Raw genomic sequence first — 20,693 nt, 5'->3', positions numbered from 1 at the left:
AACTGTGGCAAAACTCCAAGGGTCCAACAAACGAGTTCAAAACCAACAATCTTGTTGACAGCGTTTGGAGTCAAGTCATCCACGCGGAAGCCATACTGGCGCATTATCTCGTCGAAAAAGTATGTCGTTGGCCAGCCTCGAATATCGGAATGGGGACTCCAATTTTCCCCTCTGGTGGACGAGAAATTATAGCCCGCTTTCGAGCGTATTCCACACCATGTTTAGGAAGGAAACCACCGCTCTTGGAGATCGGAGAACTCGCTCGGAGAATGAACGATTCGGGTATTTGGACTGGCCATTGTTCGTCGAAAAAAAAAGAAGCAGAAACAGAGGGAAAGAGGAAAAGAAGTAGCAGAAGTGAGAAGAAGCCAAAAAATAAAAGGTGAACTGATACAAATGGGGGAATTTTTAAATGCGGGCGGGAAATTCAAATGGTTGTGATGATGAAAACCGCCTGTGCAGACGCATCCATCACGTCAGTAGTTGTCAAAAAGCCATCCCCACCAAACGCGTGTCCATATCTAAGCTAGAACAACTCAGCTACCCTAAGAAAATGTTGATGTCTACTAGCCTAGGGGAATTGTTAACGTATCCCACCAGGAATATGTCAAACATAACGGAACCGTCAGTCTAATAGATGGTTTGGGCAAAGGACGGCATATGTCTAACACCGCGTCCTCACCCTCGCGATCCCGTGTTTTTTCCTTGGCGCCCAAGCACCAAGGCCAGCGTCAAGACAAAACAGTACCAACTGCCTCCCAAAGCGAAAGGTGTAGCGCTCAGGACGCCGCTCCTGGCAAACCTGCACCAATAGCAAACAACCACTCGCGGAGCACGATCTACCAATCGAAGGTTATCTATTCCTGCCAAACCCGAAAAGGTAAAAGGTATTGTCGGGGATCTGTCCCCCTGACCACAGGTATAAAAAGGTCCTTTCTCCTCCAAGAGAAGGGATCGGGAAAAAAAACCCTTAAACACTTACATAACACTTTTCACTTTCTCTCTAAAAAAGGAACTGACTTGATCGTCGGAGCTTCGTTCCGGGATCGCCTCCTTGACGACGACTGACGATCTTGTTTTCTTTGTTGTGATTCTTAGGACCTTCATTCCCATCCCTCAAAGAGATGGAGCTAAGCCGGAGACATGTCACAACACCACTAAAACCAGATAATTCTTCGAATGAGAGGTCTCACACTACAACGGTTGGACTCAAACAAGAGCTGTGCAATAGAGTTAAAACCTACCCTTCTAAAATTATTTAGTTCCCACAGTATGTAACTTATCATATCCGCGTACTAGTTAACTAAAGTTAGTTAGAACTCCTAGAAAGCACAAAGCAAGCAGCATTCGGGCATCAAGTAACCAGAACCAAGCACAACCTAATAAGGCCATCCTATCACCAACTAATCAATATTAGCATGCAAGTCTACAAGCTCATACAATAGGCATACAAAGGCATCTCTGCTAGCATACTATCATGCAAAACTGAGCAGATCCTAAGCCCTAACTAGCATGCGATTTACAGATTCATTGATTAAATCATATCGATAACATGTATGAGTAATTTGGGAAAACTTATTGGAGCTCGGTCAATTGCATGCCCCACACCCTTTTTCTTTTATTAAAACCATTTTTATAAACATTTTCTTTTTGAAAATTCTACCAAACCCTCATTTTGAGTTCAGACACACCTGAGGGTGTGCCCAAATCCCTTAAACTAAGACTTTGATACCAACTTGTAACGTCCCAAAAATATGACCCAAAAATTTTCATTTTTAATTTAAAGAAAACAGTATTCCAAAAACATCATCAATACAATCCAAGTGAAACTAAGTGTATCAACATCATACCAATCAGAATAAATCACAAAAGCAGAACTATGTGGTGTGTGCGATGCAGTCATCCCGAGCTCTTCCCCTTGGAACCAGAAGTACCTAAAACATAAACTGAAAACTGTAAGCACAAAGCTTAGTGAGTTCCCCAAACTACCTCATACCATACATAATAAATCACACATTGGGCCCCCACCCTACATCGGGCCCCGCCTAGCATCGAGCCCCGCTCGGTATACATATCTGTTATTCTTAGGCCCCGACTGACATCGGGTCCCGTCCACTATACACATACAATATATAGCACATAATCATGCTAACACATATAATGATCATAAAACAATAACATACGTTTCAGTCATCGGGCCTTGCCCGACATCGAGCCCCGCCTAGTATACATAGCAGCACATAACACATGCAAGGGTCACGCAGACTCCTAGCATCCTAACATAAACAATAAGGGCCGGCATTGGTGCCTTAGACCCGCTAAACCTAGTGAGAAAACTCACCTCGACTGTTGAATCTCACAGAAAATCCCTGGTTGCTGGTCCGACGCATCCCCGAGCTATCAATATAAAATAACACCCAATTAACATTTGGATTCCAACCCATATCCATTAATCCATACCTAGGGTAAAAAATACCATTTTACCCCTCGCCTAGTTTGGTCCAAGACTAAGGCCCATACTCACAATCCAAAAGGCCCAAAACCAATTAATCATCCAAGGCCCATTTGTGGCCCAGTTTTCCAAATTGGGCCCAAACCCCTACATGGGCCTTACCCTAAAGGCCAACAATTTTTCCTAGTCCAATACACTTACACTGATGGCCCAATAAGAACTCAAACACCCAAGCCCAAAAGAAAGCCCAAACTTGAAGCCCAAAATGCAAAAACCCATCTGACTGGGTATGTGAGGCATACTCAGTTGTATGCTAAGCGTACATGCTATATGGCTTGTACACCGTGCGTACAGGCTTGTACGCCCAGCGTACCCACCCATTAAGCCAAAATCTTCCTTAAACACTTAATGCTTAAGTCCAGAAGTCCAAACCACATATTTGAATCGTAATAAGTGTCTAGAACCATAAAGTCACTGACTTGGTGACTTTGCGTGCCCCAAAAGGAGCCAACTTCAAGATATAGCACTCTACTTTCACTAAATAGACACAATCTCATGCATGGGTGATTCTAAATCCTAAAGATGCCAACTTTATGGACTTTGAGCCTCAAAAACACCAAGAGTGGCAACTCAAAGCTCCTGGAGTGGTATCAAACCACTAGATCTCATTCATGGGGCAAAAAAGTGACCAAAACTCATATATATTAGATATAAGTCATTAATGAGCAAGTTTATATCTTTTTACCTCAAACAAGCTGGAAATAGAGTAGAGAATCAGGATCCACAAGCTCCTCCTTAATCAACAATCTTGCACCAAGCTTCTACTTCTTGATTATGGACCAAAACACACCAAAGCGGACACAATGATCTCAAAACACAAAGGAGAGGTTTAGGGTTTCGAATATGAGGCTATGAGGTCAGAGGATGTTGAGAAATAAAGGTTTCATGATCCATAAAATGTGTTTATATAGTGTCCATGTGACATCCCCAAATTTACGGTCATTTTAAAAATTTTATTTATGCTTATTTGAAAATCATAGTATTCATTTTATAGAATAATATTGCGGAATTTGTTCCCAGAAAACATGATAAATATATTATCAAAGCATTTCTGAAGAAATGTAATTTGTTTATATTAAAACTTTAGGATGTCATCGTCAATAATAAACATAAGCATAAACAGACCTTACATTCATTTACATTAGTGATTTACATCTCCTTGAATCTCTCAGTGTAATGTAGCTTCGTACCGACACATGTGATACAAATAAATTGAGTGGGTCAGGTTGGGAAATCTGGTGAGTACATATGGATTTCAATCCCACAATGTTATATCATATATATATATATATATATATATATATATATATATATATATATTAGAGCTCATAATATATACAATTTCACCTCATGTAAGTAATTTTACCCCACCCCGTCGATCCTCACGACGACACGATCTATACTCTCGGATCTATAATTAACCTCTTTACCGAATCAATACTCCAGGATCAGGTATGTCTAATCCATACTCTCGGACCAATAACTATGCCCATTCTATACTCTCGGACTAGGGACAATTGATTATGTCTAATCCATGCTCCCGGATTAATGACAATTAACTATGTCCTCTCTATACTCTCGGACTAAGGACAAATGACTATGTCTAATCCATGCTCTCGGATCAATGACAAATCTTAAAGTTCGACCCTCCGTGTATATCTCACCCACACTCATAAGGAGATACTACCCGATATTCCTCTTAATTAATTTAGGTTTACTATGTATCCTAAATCATCATATATTATCAGATATGCTCTTAACACGTATTTCAGGCAATATCAAATATTCCACACACAAACATATATTTAATACTTTAATCAATACTTGTATTAAAATCATGTTCATGAAAGGGACTATGCACTCACTTGTTAAAGTGATGATTCCAAACTCGGGCAGTGCTTCGCTTCTAACAATTCTATTTTCCTTCGACGAAACCTAGTATCATTACCGCTAGATTTTAGTCTAATATTTATCGCGACTATTTATGAGCGATATTGTTTTATAAGTGTTAAACAATACTTTTCAACCACTATGTACAGACAGGGGCCATACATGAAACACCGGAGGGCAGGACCATTTTGGCATTTAAGCACTTCTGAAATCCAACAACCCTATGCGGCCCTTCAAACCAGATTCCCCATACCGTGAGTAGTTAAAAGATATTATAATAACACTTTGTATATTATATTTTATAATACATATATTGTTTATAGGTTCATTATCACGACATTGAACTTAAACATAAGCTATACTTAAAGTAGGGTAAGCATAACTCACTTACTATAAGGTTTGGCTAGGAACCGGGCTCTGCGGGGGTAGAACTTCTGAGCCGAAAGCTCTTCTTCTCGGAGCCTTCTGGCGCTCCGGGACTCGCCTCTAGCACTTGGGAAGTGCTAGGGAATGGAAAAGAGGTTTTGGGGGTATTGGGAGAGATATGGTTAGAATGGTGTGAAGAAAATTGGTGATTTGCGCCTCTATTTATAGGCAGCCTAGGGGCCTCTCACGTCATTAGCCTTGCGTAGGCACCAAGGCGAAGCCTGGTGCTGACACGTGGCGCCGGACGCAGGTAAAACACCCAATTTTAAAAAAAATTCATAATTTTCCCATACGAGCTCCGTTTTTGACGTTCTTTATATTCACACGTAGGTATTGACAAGATCTACAACTTTCATTTTGAACCCATTGGCTAATTCTCGACCGATTTTAAATTTAACAGTCTGAGAAAATTACACTGTTAACGACCGTGTAAAATTCATAACTTCAATTCTCATTTAGATCATTTTGGCTAAAAATCGATCGATCTAAATTTCGATTTCCGGGCTGCATACTATTATGTCAAATCTTAGAAAAATCATAACGTCCTCAAACGTAGTCAGATTTAGACGCTATTTTTATGTACATTTACTAATATGTCAAATCTTAGAAAAATTATATGTTTAACATTTACTATGACTTTTGTTTAGATTGATAAGGCTAAAAATTAATTTATCGCAAACTCACTTTTTAAGATACACAGCGTCGTACCGGTTTTGTCAAAAAATTTCGACGGGTCATGACTTCTTTGTTATAAGTCGGATTTTAGCGTTCTTTATATGTACGAAATCCTTGTGACATATGCTATAAATTTGGTTAAAATTATTTATGTTAAATAATCTTCTATCAAAAATTCATTTTTAACACTCATCGTCTCTAAATTGACTAGCCCAAATCTGCGGGTGTTACAGTCCAACCCCGAAATTAGGGTTGTCATTAAATCACACGTACGCCCTGCGTACATGGATGTAAGCCCCGCGTATGTGTCCGGAATCTCTGATAGGTTTAGGCCATAAGAACATCCTATGTGCTCATGCAAACCTTAATGCTTGGATCTAGGTTTCTCTATTGTACATGCATTCAAAACATTAGGGTTTAGAATTTAAATATTTCAAATCAAACCTTTTAATCAAAATTTAAATTCCAAAACTTGAGGGCAAGTATTTGAAACATTTCAAAAACACAAGGATCAAATATCAAATAATTTAAATTAAACAATTAATTTAATGATTATCTAAATTTGACCTAATTTCAATTTCTTGCAAAATAAGTTACCCAATTAATACAAATAATTAATCTTTAATCATATAAGGAAGTTATTATCTAATCAATTGGTAATTATCTTTTGTTTAATCAAGGATATTCTCAAATATAAGATAAAATTCGAATATTAAAGACCCAAAACAATTAAGGCAAGTATCCTCAAGCAAAATAGCAAGAAATCCCGAAATCTGCTCTTACTGACGCTCGAACTCGCCGAGTTCCTCTATGGACTCGCCGAGTTCCTCTATGGACTCGCCGAGTCCACATTGGAACTCGCCGAGTTCATCAGTCAGGGAGCCAAAAAATCGATTTTGAAGCTTGAACAAATGACCAAGGCATCAATACAATAGAAACCAATCAAGGCTCTGATACCACTGATAGGTTTATGCCATAAGAACATCCTATGTGCTCATGCAAACCCTAATGCTTGGATCTAGGTTTCTCTATTGTACATGCATTCATCCAAGCCTATAAACCCTAGATCTAGCATGTGATAATCAATATTAACATATGAATTAGGGTTTAGATTATACCTTAATTGTTATGTAGCAATAACAATCTCAAATCCTCCTTGTAATGGCTTTAGAAAGCTTAGAGTCACAAGTGTCACTCCTCTAATGGCTCACAAACACCAAGAGCAAGAGGATGAAGAATGAAGAGAGAGGAGGCTGCCCAAAACGTCCAGAAACCCTAGTGGAACTCTTCACCACGTTTTTGGGGCTTAAGGGTACTATATATACATGTAGGCTATTAGGGTTTTCAACTAGGAAACCCTAATCTGACTGCTTAAGCCCTAAGCAGCCCATAGACCCTTTTAGAATATCCCTTGGACGATTTCTAATGGGTTTCCCCATAGAATTCGTCCAACCTATTATTCCAAGGTGATCCATAGCCCAAATGCAATTATCTTATAATTACAGTTCCAGTCCCTTAAGTTTAATTAATCTCTTTTAGCCACAAAATTAATTATCAATTAATTCTTGACTAATATTAATTAAACAATATGATTTCTCCTTTAATATATTATTCTCATAATATATTAATAAATCATAATTAATCCTTTCTCTCCATAGTTCATCCTATCAAGTTGCTTTGGTGAAGGCAACCCAAAAGGACCATGCACCTTCGGGTCAAGTACATACCAAAATAGTTATGGGCTTAGACACTAATCCAACAGTCTCTCACTTGGATAAGTCTAATAACTATTCCGCGTATGACTTCAGATCCTGATCTGCAATCGTAGCTTTCAAAAAATGATGTCAACTCTGATCCTATCAGAAGCGCGTCCTTTAGATAAGGGATCATATATTCCTCCATTCTAGATATCGTATAGACTGAGACATGGATTTAAATCATTCTCTCTGTCTATGTGTTGTTTCCCGATTTCCGATTTATGACGACTGACAACAGACTACAATTGAACACATCAAATTAGTCCTGGCTTGGCCAAGCGCTTAGGTGTCATCACTAAATCATCGAGGGGCCCACAGATATCGCTTTCATCCTACTTTGGATAAAAGGAACGGATAAACTTTGATTCAATGCTTGCTTGTACTCACTCACCAAATCACACACAACAATATGTTTTATAACACCAAGTTACTGGTGCGTTTACTTATTATCAATGTGTAACCGACTCGCAAGATACAACTCACATATCTCGGTTTCAAGAATATAAGATGTTATCGTCTCACCAATCACTCGTGATAAAATCCATGAAGTGATCCAAGTGAGCGTGGGTTTATTCCAATGCTCAAATCATATTCATAAGCACTCATGAACGTTGCAGCAAACATTTGCTTATGTCTAATACACTTTAGACAATCCACACACCAATTCATGACAGTCTTCATTCATACCTACTTCCAACATATGAACGACTGTGGACCATTCGAATAATTTGATTGTTCTGAACTAATTTAATTATTCAGGAAGTCAAAACATGCAAAGTGAAACACAAGAATAATACTAATCCTATATGGTCCCAAACCTTTGAGTATAAATAAAACACCTTTTATTTATCACCATATCGATTACTCATTATTTGTTGTTTCGGGTAATCAACTTCTTACTTGAATTATTACTACACTTGTCCCATGCTCTCAGCATGCACACAATGTTTACCTACGGTCCTTACTTTGTGAAATAGATCAAATGAACACATTTCCAATCATACTCATTTCACAACTCCCAATCCTTATCATAAGTATAAGAATATGAAATTCTTGTTACTTATGCTAAATTCTAACATTTTATGCAATGATTCTTTCGGAAAGTTATAGCTCAAAATCATCAAGACTTGGCCAATCTCTATCAGAAACAATTCTATAGATATGATGTCTCTCACTCAAAGTACATTCCTTTGAACATCCTTGTTGCATAAAAGTTTCTAATCTAGATACACATTCTCAATATCCAACTCCCAATATGGAAACATTTCCATATTTGCCATATGACAATTCATTCTTAATAGAATCTTATCTATTCATAATAATGTCATCCAATACCATACTTCCAACTACTCACAAGCGATCAATCCTCAACGAGCTTTGGATCGTCCTTTGATAGTTGTTTAATTATTTTAGTCATAACCGATTCTAGTCCTTTTTCCCTCTAAATGTGCTAGACATTTGGAAAATTTTAGAATGGTCAAATATAATAGCACTAGCAATCAATCCTATACCCTAAGCGTATGGGACACGATGCATAATGTCTTACATAAAGATATGATACTTTATCAATCTTCTATCATAATTATTTTATGTGTCTCGTTCTTACAATTCGAACTATGAAGAGGGATACCGTAATCATAATCGAAATTTAAGAACACACTATGTATCCTTTGACTAAATTTATTAAAATTTCTCAATCTAAGCTTTAGATTTTGACACGATGCATAATGTCTTACATAAAGATATGATACTTTATCCATCTTCTGCCATAATATTTTATGTGTCTCGTTCTTACAATTCGAACTATGAAGAGGGATGCCGTAATCATAATCGAAATTTAAGAACACACTATGTATCCTTTGACTAAATTTATTAAAATTTCTCAATCTAAGCTTTCGATTTTGAAACGAAGTACAATATTCTCTCCCTTAATTATAGCAAAACAACTATTCAACCCTTACGACTTTGCAAAGTATGACTCTTGTTTTCTATAATTAATATTGCTAACTTGCAATACTTGCCTTAATAATCATACAAGCACAACATTTATGCTCCCGTTATCATGATGATTATTATCATATAAGCATAACACTTATGCTCCCACTAGCTTTGACATGTTTTAGAAAACAACTGAACTTCTTGGAAAACAATACTTATTGAATTTCTGAAGTTCATATTTCTAATACCTAATGCTTTGATAATCCTTTATCTAAGCTTCTTAAACTTATACACCTTTGCCTTAGATAGCTCATATGTGTGTCTAAACAATCCAGACTAATTGCCAAATCTCACAATCGAATTATGGAAAGGGATGCCGTAACCATAATAGAATTCGAGAATACAATTTCACAATCACTATCTTCTTAAAATCTCTCTTAGTGAAAGCATTTCCTCACAGTCATTTTCATGAAGGAGGGAATCTTATGACATTTAGATTTTAATGGTGTATGTATTCATATCCATGCGAATTTGTCAAAACCAAAGTTTGCGACAAATCCAAACTCATATGGACCGAACTTTCTCAATCTTGATTTCTTGCCTTATGGTAACACAAGTGCCCACCATGTCTTCCAAGTAGTTAAGCAGCTCACCCTTTCATATCAACGTACTTTTCATTGATCAAGGTGCTTGCCTTTTATGCGTTCAAATGAGAACTCATAGAACTCACATGCATAATTAACTTAATTGGAATGGCACAGAAACAAAACAATGTCAACACGATAGGTTGTAAACCTCAAGTCGTGTGCTAGTGATGATCGATAAGGTTTATTCTCGATTAGTTCTTGAAACTTTTCAAGACCATTAAGACTCCCACTGACTCCTTGACATATAAGATTCTTTTGTCAATAAACATTTCTCGACAAACAAATATTCAAGAGTTAGTGTAGTTTTTATCAAGACAAAACACTTCACTAAATTGGCCCTAGTTGGTCTTTGTCTTATCCAAGACATCACAACTTTCCAATTGTGCAAGAATAAGAAAACCTTTTCAAATTTCACATTTGATGAATGTTATAAACCTTCTTAAGACTTGTCACTCAATTCACAATCTTAACTCTAAGACTTGGTTTTGGAACGAAGTATGATTGACTTCTTGATTTAACCATTTCTTCAATTCTTGATTCCTCTTCTCAGACATACAATTGCACTAAGACTCACTTAGAGGATCAATTGAGATATGGTTCTTAATCATTAAGACCTATCATAAAACATACTAAAAAGGTACTCTCCCTTCTTCTTAGAATAGAGAAACTTTTATCTTTCTGCCTACTTGATTCTTCTTATTCGTTCTGCTATTTATTGAAACTCTTTCAATCAATTGAGAATTACACTTAATCTCATAAGTATAATCATATTTAATTAACCTTAGTAAATCATGACGAATATCTTTGTTACTCTTGTGGTGGACTTGATCAACACACAACCTTGTGTACTCGATCTCCTAGTCCTTCACTTGACACTTTGTCAATGAATTAGTCTAATTTCCAAATATGAAATTTCTCATTCATCATGCAACCAAGTTGTATGATTCCAAGTTTCTGTCCAATTGAAACTTGGGCGATGAGAAACTTTCCCTATTTGGTAAATTCTTGACCTTTCCACAAATAACATAATTAAGAATCAAATCCATTATTGCTAATAATAGAAACTTACATCAATTTTTCATACACGCCATTGCAAGGATAAATAAATAATATAAAATCAAAATTTATATTATTGCGGAAAAATTTGTCCTTACAATGCAATTCAACTGAAAAACTATGTTGTTAAATATTCCTAAGCAATCTATTCTAACTCCAAGTAGTAGCTTAAGATTCTAATCTTCAAGTAATGCGATCGAAATCCATTTCTTCACGATTAGATTCAGCTCACTTCTTCCCTTAAGATTCCTCTCTTTTCTTCGATCCTACAAGACATCGAAATGTAATCTTATCACATTATGTATTAAGAATCTAGAATAGGAACTTAAAAGAGTTAGTTAATGGATTTTACCTAAAGTAGAGTCATACGTTTTGACTCTCCCATCTCTTAGATCTCTTAGGTAAATAGGGCAGCTTCGTCTCCAATGCCCCTTCTCTTGGCAATAAAAGCAAATTGACTCTTTTGGAACAACACACGGAACTACTTCTGACTTTGCCTTTCTCTTATGATCAAACTTTTCGATCATGGCATGCCTTTCGTTGCCATTGTCTATATCCATAGAGGTCTGGAAGGCAGATCCACCAATCAACTTTGCTTTTCCAGTGCGCCAAATCATTGCTGATTCAGCAGCAATAAGCATATAGGTGAGATCGATGAGGGTTACGTCGTGGTTCATCATATAGTACTCTCTTACGAACTCACTATATGAGTCAGGAAGTGACTGAAGAACCCAGTCAACAGCCAGCTCCTCACAGACAACAGACCCCAACATTCTTAACTTATCAATGTGCGACTTCATCTCTAGGACGTGTGCACACACTGACTTTCCTTCTTCATGTTTACTTGCCAAAAGGGCTTGAGTGAGTTTGAACTTTTCAACCTTTTGAACTTGTGGGTTAGGGAGAACAATAGGAGGAGGTGGAGGAAGTGAAGCATGATCTCGTGTTCCTCTATCGAATCGTGGAATATCATCTTCATGTGAAAAGCTTGTTCCACGGGATTTGGGAAGACCATAGTTGTCATACTTTGACATCTACAAAACGGGAGAAAAATTCAAGTTAGTTGATTGATTGAGTCCTTAATAAATCACCCAAATGAGATATTAAGGCTAGGACCCAACACAATACTCTACAACTTGGGAGAGGGATGCCGTAACCCAAATTGCAGAACATGTGAAGGTAAGTGAATGACGATTCACTAATTTCCACCATGAAAACCGAAAAAGAAATTTAAGTTTTAAATATATTGAAAATTCCTAGATCTTTTGAGATTCATTGAACATTTCAATGGCATGTTTAAATCTCGATATGCCCCTCGATTTGTGACTGGGATGCCGAGGATCACAAAACAGGGTGTGAATAACCATGCAAACTTACATGGTGCCCCCAATGTTACAGTCACCTATTCGATGTGCCGGTTAACCACACACGCTCCACCGAACTATGACAAACAATGAGTCACCCTTTGCTACCTTTGCTTAGTACCATTTAGTGTGCCGGTTAGCCACACACGCTCCACTAATGTCTTCGCAAGGGCACAAAGTGTAATTTCATGGAATTGCATCAATTCACTTTTGTCTAAAGTAACTAAGATTGGGAATTTTGTATAAGACATTTAGTTACTTAATACTTCATTATACTTTTAATGGAAAGGGTTTGCCCTATCCTACCCGTTCGGCTAACGACCCTCCACTAGTCAAGAGTGCGGTGGGTAAGAGTGGATACCCATTCAATCGCCATTTTATAGGCAATTTCCTTAAACACCCCTTATAGACTAGCTTCGTGAATGAGGCCTACTAACAGTAAGACTGACTGTTTACTCATACATATATATAATACTAGACTTTTAATGTTATATATAGTATATGGTGTATTTTACACTTTTAAAATACTAGGTGGTCTAATTTAATAAAACATACTTTTAATTTAATTAAATGTAAACCATATCACTATGGATTTATTAACTCTCTTTTAATTATACACTTAATTAATTTAATAAAACCATAAGGGTGTGATTTGAACTTTTCAAAAACAATACTAGGGTTTTAGAATCTAACATTTCTAAATTAAACTTTTAATCAACTTTTAAATTCCAAAACTTGAGGGCAAGTTTTGAAACATTTCAAAACATTAGGGTTTAGAATTTAAATATTTCAAATCAAACCTTTTAATCAAAATTTAAATTCCAAAACTTGAGGGCAAGTATTTGAAACATTTCAAAAACACAAGGATCAAATATCAAATAATTTAAATTAAACAATTAATTTAATGATTATCTAAATTTGACCTAATTTCAATTTCTTGCAAAATAAGTTACCCAATTAATACAAATAATTAATCTTTAATCATATAAGGAAGTTATTATCTAATCAATTGGTAATTATCTTTTGTTTAATCAAGGATATTCTCAAATATAAGATAAAATTCGAATATTAAAGACCCAAAACAATTAAGGCAAGTATCCTCAAGCAAAATAGCAAGAAATCCCGAAATCTGCTCTTACTGACGCTCGAACTCGCCGAGTTCCTCTATGGACTCGCCGAGTTCCTCTATGGACTCGCCGAGTCCACATTGGAACTCGCCGAGTTCATCAGTCAGGGAGCCAAAAAATCGATTTTGAAGCTTGAACAAATGACCAAGGCATCAATACAATAGAAACCAATCAAGGCTCTGATACCACTGATAGGTTTATGCCATAAGAACATCCTATGTGCTCATGCAAACCCTAATGCTTGGATCTAGGTTTCTCTATTGTACATGCATTCATCCAAGCCTATAAACCCTAGATCTAGCATGTGATAATCAATATTAACATATGAATTAGGGTTTAGATTATACCTTAATTGTTATGTAGCAATAACAATCTCAAATCCTCCTTGTAATGGCTTTAGAAAGCTTAGAGTCACAAGTGTCACTCCTCTAATGGCTCACAAACACCAAGAGCAAGAGGATGAAGAATGAAGAGAGAGGAGGCTGCCCAAAACGTCCAGAAACCCTAGTGGAACTCTTCACCACGTTTTTGGGGCTTAAGGGTACTATATATACATGTAGGCTATTAGGGTTTTCAACTAGGAAACCCTAATCTGACTGCTTAAGCCCTAAGCAGCCCATAGACCCTTTTAGAATATCCCTTGGACGATTTCTAATGGGTTTCCCCATAGAATTCGTCCAACCTATTATTCCAAGGTGATCCATAGCCCAAATGCAATTATCTTATAATTACAGTTCCAGTCCCTTAAGTTTAATTAATCTCTTTTAGCCACAAAATTAATTATCAATTAATTCTTGACTAATATTAATTAAACAATATGATTTCTCCTTTAATATATTATTCTCATAATATATTAATAAATCATAATTAATCCTTTCTCTCCATAGTTCATCCTATCAAGTTGCTTTGGTGAAGGCAACCCAAAAGGACCATGCACCTTCGGGTCAAGTACATACCAAAATAGTTATGGGCTTAGACACTAATCCAACAATCTCGTCATGGCCTCGCATGAGTACGCTACCCGCTTCACAGCTTGTACACCAAGTGTACCATGTGGTACGCCCCACGTACTATACAAGGACCAAAATGCAACCTATAAATACACAAGGGGCAATAATGAAACATACTAGGATTCAAGTATTACGAGGCTGGTAATGAAGTCTAAAAATTACTTAGAGGGGCTTAAATACGAAGGAAACCCTAAAAGATCATGGGTTTGGGGTGTAGAAGTTCTTACGTCGTGAGACCTTATGTCTCACGTTGTGAGATTGGTCTCGAACATTTTTTCACGTATGTCACTTGTCACGTCGTGAGACCTTATGTCTCACGTCGTGATACTCGACTTCCTCCAAAAATCAGGCTTCTGACTCCCTTAAAACCCTAAATCAATCCATCCTGGAAAACGGGCGTCACAGGATTTGTGAGGAGAATGGACGAATTTTGGAGGGTTTATATAGATTCAGCAAGCACGCACCACACCCAGACAAGAGGCGCATCGCGCCTCAGGGTAGTGTTGACCCATCATACGTTTACCAAGTGTCGCAACCGTATTAGCCCACATCATCCTTTCTAGAAGATGTCACGTGTCACCATTTCGTGGTGCCACATGTTGCACGTTCCTTGGACCACGTCACCATGTCTTTCCAAATAAAGAAACATCATGAAAGTGGATGTTACAGATATGCTAGATATGATACACAATGATCGGGATAACGACAAAGAGCAACACACACACACACACACATTATATATATATATATATATATATATATATATATATATATATATATATATATATATATATACACACACACACATTAAAAACTCTATGACAAAGCTACTTCGAGAAAATCAATAAACAACCATGAGGTATCTTATACCATTGTCTCGATAACATTATTCATCCGAAAGGTTGGTAATATAAATTGATATCCATATCGTTACATGGATCTCAATATCCATCCACCAAATTAATAAAACCATAATAATTTATATTTGTAGTAAAACATATAATATACTCTCTTCACTTTTATGATATATACTACATAACGTCATTGATTTTTTGTCACGTTCCTCCACTATGCAGGAGACCCGTACATATATCACTTAATGAATCCATTTGTTTTAAGGTTTTTGAAGATCTATGGAAAACGTGTTTCAAAGATATTGAAGGTATGTGGTAGAACATGGAGACTATGCTTACAAAATTTCAAAAATATATGATATAAAAAACATCCGAATAAGATGGCACATGGATGACATAAGATGTCAACATAAAGAACTTCCAAAACAAAGGAACTTAGTTCGAAACTTTTCAAAACTTTCAAAGTTTCAAAATTTCAATATCTTTTGTAAAAATAAAATAAAAAAAAAGATGTTTTGTAGTTCGAAACTATTAAAGTTTCAAACTTGATGGTTGTTTAGTCTGAAGAAAAAAATATTAGTTTCTTATAACTATTAAAGTGAAGTGGTCAATTTTTTTTAGTGAATATTCCTTTTAAAATTATTTATAAAAAATAAAAAATAAAAATAAAAATAAAAAAAATAAAATAAAAATAAACTTATAAAAAGTATGGCATTAATCGTATCAGTTAGGTTAGGAGGCCCCGATCATGCCAAAATCTGTCCATCAACATTACTCATTTCCATACGCAAACCGACGAATATTACCATCATTTCTACAAACACCTAACCTGCTACAAATATCAACGCAAGAACTCGAATTAAGAGACACCGGAAGAAGAATGACGAGGTGGTGGGATAGTGCTCGGGAGTTAAGACCACTGGTACACTTGCTGCTTCCACTCTGTTTTCACTGGGTTGCGGAGGAGATGACTGTTTCTGTGCTCGTTGATGTCACCACCGAAGCTCTTTGTCCCGGCGAAAACACCTGCTCTGAAGCTATTTACCTCAACGGCCTTCAACAAACTGTACGTACACCCCCTCTCCTTTGATCATCAATTCATCATAGTATGATATGCTCAATTGGGGTTTTCGCCTTCTTTTCTCTGTTTTTATTGCTGTTTTTATCAAATAATTAGTCTTTAACTGATAATACTAGTGTTCATATATGTGATTATATTCATAATTTTATCCTTCTTTTTTCTGAGTGCTTTAACTTTTAATTGAGTTAATGTCAACGTATGTTGATTATGCTTAGCGTAGTAAGTGACTTCTGAATAAAAAAAAAGAAGCATGACTTGTTTAGGATAAAGATGATATAAAGAATTTGTATCACTTCTAAAGCTGAAAGTGACTGTGTTTGATCTCAAAAGTAATTTCCATTCTTTATATTTGAGTAAAATTATATAATAATCTAGTGGGCCATGAAGGGTAAATGACACATGGAATCTGGCACTACTTGGTCTTGTTCTTTTTGTCTATTTGCAATTTTGTTCCTTTCTTTCATTTTCCTTTTCAAATGACAGAAAAAATTATAATCTTGATATTCTAAACTTACCCTTTTCTTCAAGATTGGATAAAAAGTAGAGAAAATTTGTGAAATAACAAAAAAGGAGGGAGTGTTATTCACTAAAACATGGCTAAATAACGATTCTGTTATTTGTTTTCTTCTAAATCTAACGAGGTATCAACATTTAGTATATATCATTGATTCAAAATAACAATTTAAACTATAAAACTACGTTTCTAAGTCTATTTCTTCGATGATGTATAATAAAACAAATACCAGAATCGTTATTAGGCCATGTTTTAGCGAAAAACAATTCCTTAGAGGAGTACCTCTGAAGAACAGATCCGCGGAGAGCATCTCTGTGGAACGATGCACCATCTGCGGAATTAATATTTTATAATTTTTTTTGTCTTTTTCCCCGTCACGTAATTTCCTCAGAGAGTTTTCTTGTTCCTCAGAACTAAAGGACTTTCGCAGAGGCCCTCTCTGCGGAAGTCGTGGTCATTTTTCGAAAACTCATAATTCTTGGTCATTTTCTTCAAACAGCCCTTCCTTTTTGGTCATTTCACAAATTTTTCTCTAAAAAGTAAGGGTCTATTTGATATTGTTTGATGTGCCTTTTAGGATCCGGTAAAAAGTTGGGTTGATTCAATCAAACTTTGACTCAATCAACAACTATCAAAGTATCAAATCAGACCCTAACTTTTTTTTTTCCTACCAAATTTATACTTTTAGATTGTAGGAATATTCAAGATGGTCATGCTTCCAATTCTTGGTCAACTTTCAGACGAACATGGACGCAAACCATTACTCCTCATTACAGTATCTACAACTATAATTCCCTTTAGTAAGTCTTCTTTAATCATTTCCCATTTATATAGCCTTGAACCCTAATTAGCACTCACAAGTGTCATTTTACTTAACTATCCTTCAGCCCTACTTGCCATCAATGAGTCAAGATCATTTGTGTATGCTTATTATGTTCTACGAACAATTTCATACATTATTAGTCAAGGAAGTATATTCTGCATTGCCGTTGCTTATGTGGTAAGACATCTTATTCGAATATTTTACTTATTAAATATGTTCAAGAAAATTCGAAGAATTAATATTATTTGTCAATTTTTATAGGCAGATATTGTTGATAATAGAAAGAGGGTAGCTGTTTTTAGTTGGATTACCGGTCTATTTTCTACATCACATGTTGTAGGAAACCTCCTCGCACGCTTTCTTCCCGAGGAGTACATTTTTGAGGTATGATCGTAACACTGTATGAAAAAAACAGATACTAGCAGTAAAGCTGAAAGTGAAAAAATGACAAAAGCAAGACAAAGAGTCCGAGTATGAAAAACAAAGCAGAAACAAATAAAGCTAAAAGTCAAAAAAGGACAAAAGTGAACAGATAAACTAGGACTAGGACTTGTACTACTCCACTACCCTGATTTTGTTGTAGCATAATACACGATTGATTCATAAACTCGTTAAAGTTTTTTGTGATTAGATTTGTTTTTATTCAGGTTTCGATAGCGCTTTTGATCTTTTGTCCGGTTTATATGGCAATCTTTTTGGTAGAGACGGTTAAGTCAACTCCAAAGGTTGACCTACATTCGTCTTATTTGAGTAAAGCACTCACAGTTGTTCAAGAACGTTATAAAACAATGAAATACGCTGTAAATATTGTATTCAACACGTATGATTTCGAAATTTATCATTTATTTTCCTTCTTTTTTGTCCTTTTCATTATGGTGAAAAATCACTCACTTGAGCACTTTCGATTTCAGTCCGACATTGAGCGGTATTTCCGTCGTTTCCTTCTTCTATGAACTGGGAATGTCTGGCATCAGCACTGTGTTACTGGTATTATATTCTATATCTGTGAATTCACATTTCTTTTCTTTGTAACATGAATCAATAAATTTCAAAAGATAATCATTTTTTTTAAAAATTTAATCTTGGCAGTATTATTTGAAAGCAGCATTTGGTTTTGACAAAAATCAACTTTCAGAAATCTTGAGCATGGTTGGTGTAGGTTCAATTGTTTCTCAGGTTTGCTCTTGTACCCTTTTATAAAATTTAAAAATTCTTGAAAGTTTCTATTAGTTTTATGTTGAAATCACTAAATTTTGATTAAATTGTTACCATTTTGTCCTTTTTTTTGTATCTAGTTGGTGGTGCTTCCTCTTTCTAATCCGTTGGTTGGAGAGAGAGTAATATTGTGCACAGGCTTACTAGCATCAATAGCTTATGTACGTTCACTTTATTTCTAACACAAATTTGATCAAATTTTGCAAAATCCAATAAATAATAATTATTATTTTATTAACTTTGTGTTATTTGCAGGCATTGCTTTATGGCTTCGCATGGGCTCCTTGGGTAATGACCATAACCCAAAATTAGTAAAGAAATACGTGATTTCTTTAGAGATCAAGATTTCTAATATTTTGTGAATTATGAACTTATATGACACTTAAAAGCAAATGTTCACTTTTTTAAAATAGAATTAGTATTATTTATAAAATAAAATAATTAATAGCAAGTTATTTTACAGGTACCTTACCTTAGCGCGTCATTTGGAGTCATCTTTATCCTAGTCAAACCATCTGTAAGTTGATAAAACATGACGACTTTGTACTGTGTTTGACATGTCTTCTGAGCTAGAACTAGACTGGGACAAAAGCTGCAACATTTTGGATCACTTATAAAAGGTGGAACAAGATGAGACAGGACTTGATCTTTGTGAAAAGACATAAATGTCCTCGTTATCTCATCAATGAAAATCGGACCAAAAAGTTTTTTTTTTTTTTTCAGTAGTGTCTAGTTCGGTCCAGTTTAGTCATGTCCATGTCGGGTGACTAGTTAAATATGAAATGATGATTGCTCTTTTTAACAGACTTATGCGGTTATATCAAAAGGATCAAGATCAAGAGATCAGGTTTTGTAAAAGTTTAATTTTGCTTTTACTACATTATTATCTTTCATCTTGTGGGTCCCACTCCCAACTCCATTTAATTCGATCTCAGGGAAAAGCCCAGACTTTTATTGCTGGCGTGCAATCGATTGCAAGTTTGTTGTCGCCATTAGCAATGACTCCATTAACAAGTGAGCTCCGATCTCTGTATTATCGATTTCATATTAAAATAATTAAAAAAACTCATTTTAACTAATTTTTTGCTCTAATTCGAATGTCAACTTTAATTTTGGTGTTTAATTTGCAGCATGGTTCTTGTCCACCAATGCGCCTTTTGACTGTAAAGGCTTTAGCATAATCTGTGCCTCTTTATGCATGGTAAGCCTACTCAACCACCACCACCACCACCGCCACCTGCCGCCTACAACCACCATGAACTTTCCTTTTTTTCTGATGGGATTTGTTAAACTTTTTCAGGTGATCTCCTTGTGTTTTGCATGCTCGCTGAAACTGGAATCACCACCGGATGACGTTGATAATTTGGAAGCACCACTGATGTCGTAACCTTGTAAGAGCTTATAGTAATTAGACCACATGGAAACTATTGTACACGTTTCATAGAAAAAATAATGGCTTTCAAAAGCTTTTATTATCTGGTTATTGTATTCTTGATAATTTAGAAATAATGGCCACGTTAGTTTCTCGAATGATGTTTGTTATATTAAATAATAAATTCTACTTTTAAAGATGGGTAATCAATTATGTCACAGGAATATTTATTTAAAATGATTAAAATGTTTCTAACCAGTTATATAAATAAATCATAAAAAAGTATATTTAAAGAAGAAAAAGTAAGAGCCTTCTTCGGCCGCCGTTAGTTGACGCTTAACGTGTAGGAGACCGCCGTTATATTGTTTGATTTTGTAGTCTACGGACCACCGGCCGACACAGAGGACAAATGATGGCATTCTTATATTATAA

At 35.8% G+C, this 20,693-nt stretch overlaps 1 protein-coding gene across 1 annotated transcript; it reads left to right on the top strand.

Annotated features, from left to right (window-relative positions):
• Positions 1-15,984: 15,984 nt before the first annotated feature.
• Positions 15,985-20,419, top strand: LOC145136534 (uncharacterized). The gene is made up of 14 exons (XM_079070658.1): positions 15,985-16,322; positions 17,540-17,651; positions 17,739-17,851; positions 17,936-18,058; positions 18,322-18,494; positions 18,586-18,661; positions 18,764-18,850; positions 18,970-19,050; positions 19,145-19,177; positions 19,353-19,406; positions 19,695-19,736; positions 19,825-19,903; positions 20,020-20,090; positions 20,190-20,419. Exons 1-14 carry the CDS (start codon positions 16,005-16,007, stop codon positions 20,274-20,276), a joined length of 1,449 nt encoding a protein of 482 aa, XP_078926784.1. The 5' UTR covers positions 15,985-16,004; the 3' UTR covers positions 20,277-20,419.
• Positions 20,420-20,693: the final 274 nt, after the last annotated feature.

This window comes from Lactuca virosa, chromosome 9, assembly GCF_052849685.1.
Source record: "Lactuca virosa cultivar CGN04683 chromosome 9, Lactuca_virosa_CGN04683_v6, whole genome shotgun sequence".
NCBI lineage: Eukaryota > Viridiplantae > Streptophyta > Magnoliopsida > Asterales > Asteraceae > Lactuca > Lactuca virosa.
The sequence above is the reverse complement of the archived record's forward strand: the minus strand, read 5'-3'. Positions and strand labels throughout refer to the sequence as shown.